At 42.3% G+C, this 12,676-nt stretch overlaps 1 protein-coding gene across 1 annotated transcript in view; it reads left to right on the forward strand.

The window, feature by feature from the left end:
* Positions 1-322: 322 nt before the first annotated feature.
* Positions 323-12,676, forward strand: part of LOC149980642 (huntingtin-like) — a 128,003-nt gene continuing 115,649 nt past the window's right edge. The window contains 5 exon segments of the mRNA XM_090188172.1: positions 323-850; positions 2,758-2,841; positions 8,677-8,797; positions 10,352-10,411; positions 10,940-11,019. Of these exon segments, the coding sequence (XP_090044298.1) occupies positions 753-850; positions 2,758-2,841; positions 8,677-8,797; positions 10,352-10,411; positions 10,940-11,019 (443 nt within the window). The 5' untranslated portion in view covers positions 323-752.

Below are 12,676 nucleotides of genomic sequence, written 5' to 3' on the forward strand. Positions count from 1 at the left end.
ATGATGATTCTGCCAAGATCGCTCACTTGGAAGGAAACTTCCGTTTTTTTCCCCGACTCAACAGTCGGGATTACCGTTGAAAGGCATAGAACGTAAACGGTGCAGATGATATACCGTTTTGATATCACGGAATATCGCCTCGTCGTGCAGGATTTCAGCACTCGTGACGCTCAAAAAAAAAAAAAAAAAAAAAAGCCGTTACCCATCCACCCAATCACGGCTAACAACGGCCCGAGCCTCGTCCTTATTGGTGCCTCCACCCAATCACGACTGACAACGGCCCGAGCCTCGTCCTTATTGGTGCCTCCACCCAATCACAACTGACGACGGCCCGAGCCTCGTCCTTATTGGTGCTCGCTCTTCCTCTGATTGGCTACCGGTGCAGCGTTGGCCCAACCCTACCCCACCAACTGTCAACGGAGCTCCCACTTCCTTGTGATTCTGTCCGGGCGCATCGAAGATGGCTTTGAGTATGGATGGTAGTGGCTATATCAACCAACGTCCTATTCATTTACCGAGGCTATTGTAAAGAAATCAAAGATTATCTTGCGTCGATAAGTGAAGTCGGAGAGGCGGCAGTAAAGTAGTCGCGAGTAGTGTTCATACGCTCGTCGTACTACGGACGGTTCGCTTCCCGATGCGTGTTTTCTTTTTTGCTCCCCCTGGTTGATCCCGATAGCTAGCTAACTGACACTTAAACGACAATTGTGTAAATATTAGCCACAGCTAAGCTAACCACTGCTGGTTAAAAAATGGCCACCATGGATAAATTAATGAAGGCCTTTGAATCTCTCAAGTCTTTCCAACAACAACAGGGACCGCCGACGGCCGAGGAGACGGCTCAAAAACAGTACGTCCGTGTTTGTTTATGGTCATTGTGTTGAGACACTGCGAGCGATGAGTTAAGCTTACATTACATACACAGTAGTTGGCTGGTTAGCTAGCTAGTTAGCGAAGCTATTCGCAGGTTATTGCGAGTTAGCGATGCTAACCTTATAGCTAGCTAGCTGTCACCGTCCAGTCCAGTCGACCCTGTCACAACACACACAGCAACACACAGTTTTACACCCCACGTCTATTTGATAGCTGGCGCTTGTAAACAAATACCAGGGTGGACTAAATATTACGATATCATTTCACTAAAGTAAAATCTTGAAAAAATAAAATCTAATCAAGTTTAATTTCTCTTCTCTCATATACATTGTGCAGATTGACTGATTTAGTTTCCACCCCCACAATCAGTCGTTGCTTGTTGTCTAATATACATTATATTATTATAATTATATGTATAATTGATTTCAATACATTTCTTTTATCAAATCAACATAATGACATTTCTGTTTGTCACATGCTTGGTAAACAACAGGTGTAGACTAACAGTGACATGCTTACTGACAGGCCCTTCCCAACAATGCAGAGAGAAAGAAAATAGAGAAATACTAACAGGAGGGATAAAGTGCATTGAGAAAGTATTCACACCCCTTGACTTTTTCCACGTTTTGTTGTGTTACAAAGTGGGATGAAAATGTTTTCAATTATATTTTTTTGACAACAATCCACACAAAGTATTCTAATGTCAAAGTGGAAGAGAATTTGAACATTTTCTGTGAAAAATAAATGAAAGACCTCCTGAGATGTTTGAATCACATTTTGGCAGCCATTACAGCTGTGAGTCTCTAAGAGATTTACACACCTGGACTGTACAATATGTGCACATTATTGTTAAGAAATGCATTCACACTTTTTCAAGTTGGTTGTTGATCATTGCTAGACAGCGATTTTCAAGTTTTGCCATAGATTTTGAAGCTGATTTTAGGTCAACTGTTACTAGGCCACTCAGGAACATTCAATGTCCTCTTGGTAAGAAACTCCAGTGTATATTTGGCCTTGTGTTGTAGGTTATTGTCCTGATGAAAGCAAACGGAACCAGGTTTTCCTCTAGGATTTTTGCCTGTGCTTCGCTCTATTCCATTTATTTTTATCCCCCCAAAAAACGACCTAGTCCTTGCCAATGACAAGCATACCCATAACATGAGTCAGCCACCACCATGCTTGAAAATATGAAGAGTGGTACTCAGTGATGTTGTTGGATTTGCCCCAAACATAATGTATTGTATTCAGAACATAAATGTAATTGCTTTGCCACATTTTTTTTGCAGTTTTACTTTAGTGCCTTGTTGCAAACAGGATGCATTATTTTGAACATTTTTTTATTCTGTACAAGCTTCCTTCTTTTTCCCTCTGTCACTTAGTTTAGTATTGTGGCGTAACTACAATGTTGTTGATCCATCCTCCGTTTTCTCCCGTCACAGCCATTAAACTCTGTAACTATTTTACAGTCCCCATTGGCCTCATGGTGAAATCCCTGAGCGGTTTCCTTCCTCTCCGGCAACTGAGTTAGTAGTGACTGACTGTAGTGACTGGGTCTATTGATACACCATCCAAAGGGTAATGAATATCTTCACCATGTTCAAAGGGATATTTTCTACCAATAGGCGCCTTCTTTTTGAATATCCCTCCGAGCACTGGAAAACCTAATCAGTCTTACCTTTAGCAATAGACTGGCATCACACACACACACACACACACACACATTCCCCATTGTTGTTCCACTTCGTTAGGCAAGGTAATGCTACCAGTCTTTCTTATTTTTTCTTGCATGTGCTCTTAATTAACCCTTTGTTACCTGATTTCTCTCTCTCACACACACACACACACGATTGCTCTTTCTCTCCCCCTCTCCCTCTCTCTCTGTAGGAAGAAAGAGCTGGCCACCACCAAAAAGGACAGAGTGGCCCACTGCCTGACCATATGTGAGAACATCATAGCCCAGTCTCTGAGGTAAGCCCGCCCGCCACCACTGATCTGGGATCAGCGTTACCCACGGCCAGTACCGTTATGAACCCATAGGGACTTCATTCATAAAACTGACCCGAGATTACTGTTTATAAGTCATTTGAATACATTACATGTACACACACACACACACACACACACACACACACACACACACACACACACACACACACACACACACACACACACACACTTGGATGTTCCAGATTAGCTCCACTGTTATTGGTAATCAGATTTGGTATTCCTGGCCAGATGAGGCTTACAGATAATTATATATGCATCCCAAATGGGACCCTTTCCCACTACTCTTCATAGGGCTCTGGTCTAAAGTAGTGCACTATATAGGGAATAGGGTGCCATAGGGCTCTGGTCTAAAGTAGTGCCCTATATAGGGAATAGGGTTCCATATTAGGCTATTAGTTGAGCGACAACCAATGTAATTTGCTATTTTTTTAAATCAAATGTGCTGTTGTTGAAAAGGGTGTTTTACCAGAATGAAAGTAGCCAAATCAACCAACGCAAACACAAGTGTCATCTGGCTATGTTGATCAGGGATACTGTATATTTATGGTTGTATGTTGATCAGGGATACAGTATATTTATGGTTACATGTTGATCAGGGATACAGTATATTTATGGTTATATGTTGATCAGGGATACTGTATATTTATGGTTACATGTTGATCAGGGATACTGTATATTTATGGTTACATGTTGATCAGGGATACTGTATATTTATGGTTGTATGTTGATCAGGGATACAGTATATTTATGGTTACATGTTGATCAGGGATACAGTATATTTATGGTTATATGTTGATCAGGGATACTGTATATTTATGGTTACATGTTGATCAGGGATACAGTATATTTATGGTTATATGTTGATCAGGGATACTGTATATTTATGGTTACATGTTGATCAGGGATACTGTATATTTATGGTTACATGTTGATCAGGGATACTGTATATTTATGGTTGTATGTTGATCAGGGATACAGTATATTTATGGTTACATGTTGATCAGGGATACAGTATATTTATGGTTATATGTTGATCAGGGATACTGTATATTTATGGTTACATGTTGATCAGGGTTTAGGATACAGTATATTTATGGTTATATGTTGATCAGGGTTTAGGATACAGTATTTTTATGGTTACATGTTGATCAGGGATACAGTATATTTATGGTTATATGTTGATCAGGGTTTATGATACAGTATATTTATGGTTACATGTTGATCAGGGTTTAGGATACAGTATATTTATGGTTATATGTTGATCAGGGATACAGTATATTTATGGTTACATGTTGATCAGGGTTTAGGATACAGTATATTTATGGTTATATCTTGATCAGGGTTTATGATACAGTATATTTATGGTTATATGTTGATCAGGGTTTATGATACAGTATATTTATGGTTATATGTTGATCAGGGTTTAGGATACAGTATATTTATGGTTATATGTTGATCAGGGTTTAGGATACACTGTAAACACCACTGTCATCTGGCTGTATGTTGATCAGGGATACAGTATATTTATGGTTACATGTTGATCAGGGATACAGTATATTTATGGTTATATGTTGATCAGGGTTTAGGATACAGTATATTTATGGTTATATGTTGATCAGGGATACAGTATATTTATGGTTATATGTTGATCAGGGATACAGTATATTTATGGTTACATGTTGATCAGGGTTTAGGATACAGTATATTTATGGTTATATGTTGATCAGGGATACAGTATATTTATGGTTACATGTTGATCAGGGTTTAGGATACAGTATATTTATGGTTATATCTTGATCAGGGTTTATGATACAGTATATTTATGGTTATATGTTGATCAGGGTTTATGATACAGTATATTTATGGTTATATGTTGATCAGGGTTTAGGATACAGTATATTTATGGTTATATGTTGATCAGGGTTTAGGATACAGTATATTTATGGTTATATGTTGATCAGGGTTTAGGATACACTGTAAACACCACTGTCATCTGGCTGTATGTTGATCAGGGATACAGTATATTTATGGTTACATGTTGATCAGGGATACAGTATATTTATGGTTATATGTTGATCAGGGTTTAGGATACAGTATATTTATGGTTATATGTTGATCAGGGATACAGTATATTTATGGTTATATGTTGATCAGGGATACAGTATATTTATGGTTACATGTTGATCAGGGTTTAGGATACAGTATATTTATGGTTATAAGTTGATCAGGGATACAGTATATTTATGGTTACATGTTGATCAGGGTTTAGGATACAGTATATTTATGGTTGTATGTTGATCAGGGATACAGTATATTTATGGTTATATGTTGATCAGGGTTTAGGATACAGTATATTTATGGTTATATGTTGATCAGGGATACAGTATATTTATGGTTATATGTTGATCAGGGATACAGTATATTTATGGTTATATGTTGATCAGGGATACAGTATATTTATGGTTATATGTTGATCAGGGATACAGTATATTTATGGTTATATGTTGATCAGGGTTTAGGATACAGTATATTTATGGTTATATGTTGATCAGGGATACAGTATATTTATGGTTGTATGTTGATCAGGGATACAGTATATTTATGGTTATATGTTGATCAGGGATAGATTATATTATATTTGGATTGTTCAGGTTCACCATCAGTTTTGCTTGCTACAGGCAGTATATGTGGTCATTTTTAGATATAGAGGATGTTGCTACCTCACTGCATGGTCGATGCGGGAGAACAACAGAAGCTCATTCAGAGTCATCAAAACTTCCACATGGTCTGAACCATTCCATTTTGAGACGGGGGGTGAAAAGTTGTGCTAGATATTCATGGGGGAAACATTGTAGTGATAGATGGCCAGTTTCTCTCATGGCTCAGCTCTAGATATTTATGGAATGGTGATAGATGGCCAGTTTCTCCCATGGCTCAGCTCTAGATATATATGGAATGGTGATAGACGGCCAGTTTCTCTCGTAGCTCAGCTCTAGATATATATGGAATGGTGATAGATGGCCAGTTTATCTCATGGCTCAGCTCTAGATATATATGGAATGGCCATTTAAAGATATGTTCATCCCTGTACGGTACTGAGAGATGCTCATCCCTGTGCGGTACTGAGAGGTGCTCATCCCTGTGCGGTACTGAGAGGTGCTCATCCCTGTGCGGTACTGAGAGGTGCTCATCCCTGTGCGGTACTGAGAGGTGCTCATCCCTGTGCGGTACTGAGAGGTGCTCATCCCTGTGCGGTACTGAGAGGTGCTCATCCCTGTGCGGTACTGAGAGGTGCTCATCCCTGTGCGGTACTGAGAGGTGCTCATCCCTGTGCGGTACTGAGAGGTGCTCATCCCTGTACGGTACTGAGAGGTGCTCATCCCTGTACGGTACTGAGAGGTGCTCATCCCTGTGCGGTACTGAGAGGTGCTCATCCCTGTACGGTACTGAGAGGTGCTCATCCCTGTGCGGTTCTGAGAGATGCTCATCCCTGTGCGGTTCTGAGAGGTGCTCATCCCTGTACGGTACTGAGAGGTGCTCATCCCTGTACGGTACTGAGAGGTGCTCATCCCTGTGCGGTACTGAGAGATGCTCATCCCTGTACGGTACTGAGAGATGCTCATCCCTGTGCGGTACTGAGAGGTGCTCATCCCTGTGCGGTTCTGAGAGATGCTCATCCCTGTACGGTACTGAGAGGTGGTCATCCCTGTACGGTACTGAGAGGTGCTCATCCCTGTACGGTACTGAGAGGTGCTCATCCCTGTACGGTACTGAGAGATGCTCATCCCTGTGCGGTACTGAGAGGTGCTCATCCCTGTGCGGTACTGAGAGGTGCTCATCCCTGTGCGGTACTGAGAGGTGCTCATCCCTGTACGGTACTGAGAGGTGCTCATCCCTGTACGGTACTGAGAGGTGCTCATCCCTGTACGGTACTGAGAGATGCTCATCCCTGTGCGGTACTGAGAGGTGCTCATCCCTGTGCGGTTCTGAGAGATGCTCATCCCTGTACGGTACTGAGAGATGCTCATCCCTGTGCTGTACTGAGAGATGCTCATCCCTGTGCGGTACTGAGAGGTGCTCATCCCTGTACAGTTCTCCATGTCTGACTGGCTACTGGGTCAGTTCCAGCTCAGAGCTTTCTGTTGGCTCTGTTTCTGAAACCACATATATCATATTGGCTGTAGACTTTGTAGACCAGTATAGTTCTGTTGGTTCTGTTTCTGAAACCATATATCATATTGGCTGTAGACCAGTATAGTTCTGTTGGTTCTGTTTCTGAAACCACATATATCATATTGGCTGTAGACCAGTATAGTTCTGTTGGTTCTGTTTCTGAAACCACATATATCATATTGGCTGTAGACCAGTATAGTTCTGTTGGTTCTGTTTCTGAAACCACATATATCATATTGGCTGTAGACCAGTATAGTTCTGTTGGTTCTGTTTCTGAAACCATATATCATATTGGCTGTAGACCAGTATAGTTCTGTTGGTTCTGTTTCTGAAACCACATTTATCATATTGGCTGTAGACCAGTATAGTTCTGTTGGTTCTGTTTCTGAAACCATATATCATATTGGCTGTAGACCAGTATAGTTCTGTTGGTTCTGTTTCTGAAACCACATATATCATATTGGCTGTAGACCAGTATAGTTCTGTTGGCTCTGTTTCTGAAACCACATATATCATATTGGCTGTAGACCAGTATAGTTCTGTTGGTTCTGTTTCTGAAACCATATATCATATTGGCTGTAGACCAGTATAGTTCTGTTGGTTCTGTTTCTGAAACCACATATATCATATTGGCTGTAGACCAGTATAGTTCTGTTGGCTCTGTTTCTGAAACCACATATATCATATTGGCTGTAGACCAGTATAGTTCTGTTGGTTCTGTTTCTGAAACCATATATCATATTGGCTGTAGACCAGTATAGTTCTGTTGGTTCTGTTTCTGAAACCATATATCATATTGGCTGTAGACCAGTATAGTTCTGTTGGCTCTGTTTCTGAAACCACATATATCATATTGGCTGTAGACCAGTATAGTTCTGTTGGTTCTGTTTCTGAAACCACATATATCATATTGGCTGTAGACCAGTATCGTCAGTGATTTCCATCTCAGTCCAGAAGCACCTTTCAGCAGATTCGTCAACATCCGGCTCTTCTGGTTGTCAGGGATACAGATTTTTTTCAACCTAGCTTTCTTGTTCCTCTTGGAAACCCGGATGTGGGATCTCGGGCTTAGGCGTTCCTCTTACGCCTGCTACGTTAGATTAGTTCAGAGGTCATGAACTAGAGACATTACACATCAAAGGGTGTGTGTGTGGGGGGGGGGGGGGTTAGAACGAGTTTTGTGTGGAGGGGGGATATCAGAATGGGAGGGGGGGTATCAGAATGGGAGGGGGGGTATCAGAATGAGGTGTGTGGGGGGGTATCAGAATGAGGTGTGTGGGGGGGTATTAGAAGGAGGTGTGTGGGGGGGTATTAGAAGGAGGTGTGTGGGGGGGGTATTAGAAGGAGGTGTGTGGGGGGGGGGGGGTTATCAGAATGAGGTGTGTGGGGGGGTATTAGAAGGAGGTGTGTGGGGGGGGGTATTAGAAGGAGGTGTGTGGGGGGGGGGGGGGTATCAGAACGAGGTGGGTGAGGGGGGGTATCAGAACGAGGTGTGTGGGGGGGTATCAGAATGAGGTGTGTGGGGGGGGGGGGGTATCAGAATGAGGTGTGTGGGGGGGGGTATCAGAATGAGGTGTGTGTTTAATGACAGTTCCTCTCTTGTCTCTATGGCTGTGGGACTAGAACGTCTCCGGAGTTCCAGAAGCTTCTGGGTATCGCCATGGAGATGTTCTTGCTGTGCAGCGACGACAGAGAGTCGGACGTCAGGATGGTGGCAGACGAGTGCCTGAACAAAATCATCAAAGTGAGTGAGGACCCCATCTTCTGCTCTCCTCAGACCTATATGTTATGGCTCTCTTTCTCTCCAACTAGTTCTCGCTCTAGTTCTCTCTATCTAGTTCTCTCTCGTTCTCTCTCTAGTTCTCTCTATCTAGTTATCTCTCGTTCTCTCTATCTAGTTCTCTCTCTCTCGTTCTCTCTCTAGTTCTCTATCTAGTTCTCTATCTAGTTATCTCTCGTTCTCTCTATCTAGTTCTCTATCTAGTTCTCTCTCTAGTTCTCTCTCGTTCTCTCTATCTAGTTCTCTCTCGTTCTCTCTATCTAGTTCTCTCTCGTTCTCTCTATCTAGTTCTCTCTCTTTCTCTCTCTAGTTCTCTCTATCTAGTTCTCTCTCGTTCTCTCTATCTAGTTATCTCTCGTTCTCTCTCTAGTTCTCTCTATCTAGTTCTCTCTCGTTCTCTCTATCTAGTTATCTCTCGTTCTCTCTCTAGTTCTCTCTATCTAGTTCTCTCGTTCTCTCTATCTAGTTCTCTCTAGTTCTCTCTATCTAGTTATCTCTAGTTCTCTCTATCTAGTTATCTCTCGTTCTCTCTATCTAGTTATCTCTCGTTCTCTCTATCTAGTTATCTCTCGTTCTCTCTATCTAGTTCTCTCTCTAGTTCTCTCTATCTAGTTATCTCTCGTTCTCTCTATCTAGTTATCTCTCGTTCTCTCTCTAGTTCTCTCTATCTAGTTATCTCTCGTTCGCTCTATCTAGTTCTCTCTCTTTCTCTCTATCTAGTTCTCTCTCTAGTTCTCTCTATCTAGTTATCTCTCGTTCTCTCTCTAGTTCTCTCTATCTAGTTCTCTCTCTTTCTCTCTATCTAGTTCTCTCTCTAGTTCTCTCTATCTAGTTCTCTCTCTAGTTCTCTCTATCTAGTTATCTCTCGTTCTCTCTATCTAGTTCTCTCTCTTTCTCTCTATCTAGTTCTCTCTCTAGTTCTCTCTATCTAGTTATCTCTCGTTCTCTCTCGTTCTCTCTATCTAGTTCTCTCTCTAGTTCTCTCTATCTAGTTCTCTCTCGTTCTCTCTATCTAGTTATCTCTCGTTCTCTCTCTAGTTCTCTCTATCTAGTTCTCTCTTTCTCTCTATCTAGTTCTCTCTCTAGTTCTCTCTATCTAGTTATCTCTCGTTCTCTCTCTAGTTCTCTCTATCTAGTTATCTCTCGTTCTCTCTATCTAGTTCTCTCTCTTTCTCTCTATCTAGTTCTCTCTCTAGTTCTCTCTATCTAGTTATCTCTCGTTCTCTCTCTAGTTCTCTCTATCTAGTTCTCTCTCTTTCTCTCTATCTAGTTATCTCTCGTTCTCTCTATCTAGTTCTCTCTCTTTCTCTCTATCTAGTTCTCTCTCTTTCTCTCTATCTAGTTCTCTCTCTAGTTCTCTCTCGTTCTCTCTCTAGTTCTCTCTCGTCCTCTCTCTAGTTCTCTCTATCTAGTTATCTCTCGTTCTCTCTCTCTAGTTCTCTCTCTAGTTCTCTATCTAGTTCTCTATCTAGTTCTGTCAGGTTGTAGTTTTTATGTCTCTCTGTCTCTCTCTGTCAGGCGCTGATGGACTCCAACCTGCCCAGACTTCAGCTGGAGCTCTACAAAGAAATTAAAAAGGTTTGTAGATAAAGTTGTTGTTGTTGTTGTTATGGAGTCCTGTTGTTATGGAGTCCTGTTGTTATGGAGTCCTGTTGTTATGGAGTCCTCTGTTGTTATGGAGTCCTGTTGTTATGGAGTCCTGTTGTTATGGAGTCCTGTTGTTATGGAGTCGAGTTGTTATGGAGTCCTGTTGTTATGGAGTCCTGTTGTTATGGAGTCCTGTTGTTATGGAGTCCTCTGTTGTTATGGAGTCCTCTGTTGTTATGGAGTCCTCTGTTGTTATGGAGTCCTCTGTTGTTATGGAGTCCTCTGTTGTTATGGAGTCCTGTTCACTGATCCTCAATGGATTGATGTGGTGACTGATGATGATGACGATGAAGAGTAAGACGAATATTATGACAAATGTTCATTGTGATTGACTGTGGTGGTTTTGGTTACGATGACGAGGGAAAATATCAGGATGGTAATGTTGATGATGATGATGATGGACATGTTGATGAAGATGATGACGATGAAGGTGTGTGTGTGTGTATATCTATCTGTTAGAATGGTGCCTCTCGGAGCCTGAGGGCTGCTCTTTGGAGGTTCGCTGAGCTAGCACACCTCGTCAGACCACAGAAATGCAGGTAGGAGACACACACACACACACACACACACACACACACCTGAGTAAGCGCAGAGACCAAGTGCATTCTGCACGTCATACTTTAAATGTATTTATAGAATGTGAAGTATGGATTTATACACTCTGGTCTAAACAGCATTTAGACTGGATTTATACACTCTGGTCTAAACAGCATTTAGACTGGATTTATACACTCTGGTCTAAACAGCATTTAGACTGGATTTATACACTCTGGTCTAAACAGCATTTAGACTGGATTTATACACTCTGGTCTAAACAGCATTTAGACTGGATTTATACACTCTGGTCTAAACAGCATTTAGACTGGATTTATACACTCTGGTCTAAACAGCATTTAGACTGGATTTATACACTCTGGTCTAAACAGCATTTTTGTCCTGTGGGGTAATACTATGAGGTGGGGTAATACTCTGAGGTGGGGTAATACTCTGAGGTGTTGGGTCCTGTGGGGTAATACTATGAGGTGTTGGGTCCTGTGGGGTAATACTATGAGGTGTTGGGTCCTGTGGGGTAATACTATGAGGTGGGGTAATACTCTGAGGTGGGGTAATACTATGAGGTGTTGGGTCCTGTGGGGTAATACTATGAGGTGGGGTAATACTATGAGGTGGGGTAATACTCTGAGGTGTTGGGTCCTGTGGGGTAATACTATGAGGTGGGGTAATACTATGAGGTGGGGGTAATACTATGAGGTGTTGGTCCTGTGGGGTAATACTATGAGGTGTTGGGTCCTGTGGGGTAATACTATGAGGTGTTGGTCCTGTGGGGTAATACTATGAGGTGTTGGTCCTGTGGGGTAATACTATGAGGTGGGGTAATACTATGAGGTGGGGTAATACTATGAGGTGTTGGTCCTGTGGGGTAATACTATGAGGTGTTGGGTCCTGTGGGGTAATACTATGAGGTGTTGGTCCTGTGGGGTAATACTATGAGGTGGGGTAATACTATGAGGTGTTGGTCCTGTGGGGTAATACTATGAGGTGGGGCAATACTATGAGGTGGGGTAATACTATGAGGTGTTGGGTCCTGTGGGGTAATACTATGAGGTGTTGGGTCCTGTGGGGTAATACTATGAGGTGTTGGGTCCTGTGGGGTACTACTATGAGGTGTTGGGTCCTGTGGGGTACTACTATGAGGTGTTGGGTCCTGTGGGGTAATACTATGAGGTGTTGGGTCCTGTGGGGTAATACTATGAGGTGTTGGGTCCTGTGGGGTAATACTATGAGGTGTTGGGTCCTGTGGGGTAATACTATGAGGTGTTGGGTCCTGTGGGGTAATACTATGAGGTGTTGGGTCCTGTGGGGTAATACTATGAGGTGTTGGGTCCTGTGAGGTAATACTATGAGGTGGGGTAATACTATGAGGTGTTGGGTCCTGTAGGGTAATACTATGAGGTGTTGGGTCCTGTGGGGTAATACTATGAGGTGTTGGGTCCTGTGGGGTAATACTATGAGGTGTTGGGTCCTGTGGGGTAATACTATGAGGTGTTGGGTCCTGTGGGGTAATACTATGAGGTGTTGGGTCCTGTGGGGTAATACTATGAGGTGTTGGGTCCTGTGGGGTAATACTATGAGGTGTTGGGTCCTGTGGGGTAATACTATGAGGTGTTGGGTCCTGTGGGGTAATACTATGAGGTG

The sequence above is a fragment of the Oncorhynchus mykiss genome, chromosome 10, assembly GCF_057628025.1.
Source record: "Oncorhynchus mykiss isolate SJ-2025 chromosome 10, ASM5762802v1, whole genome shotgun sequence".
Taxonomy (NCBI): domain Eukaryota; kingdom Metazoa; phylum Chordata; class Actinopteri; order Salmoniformes; family Salmonidae; genus Oncorhynchus; species Oncorhynchus mykiss.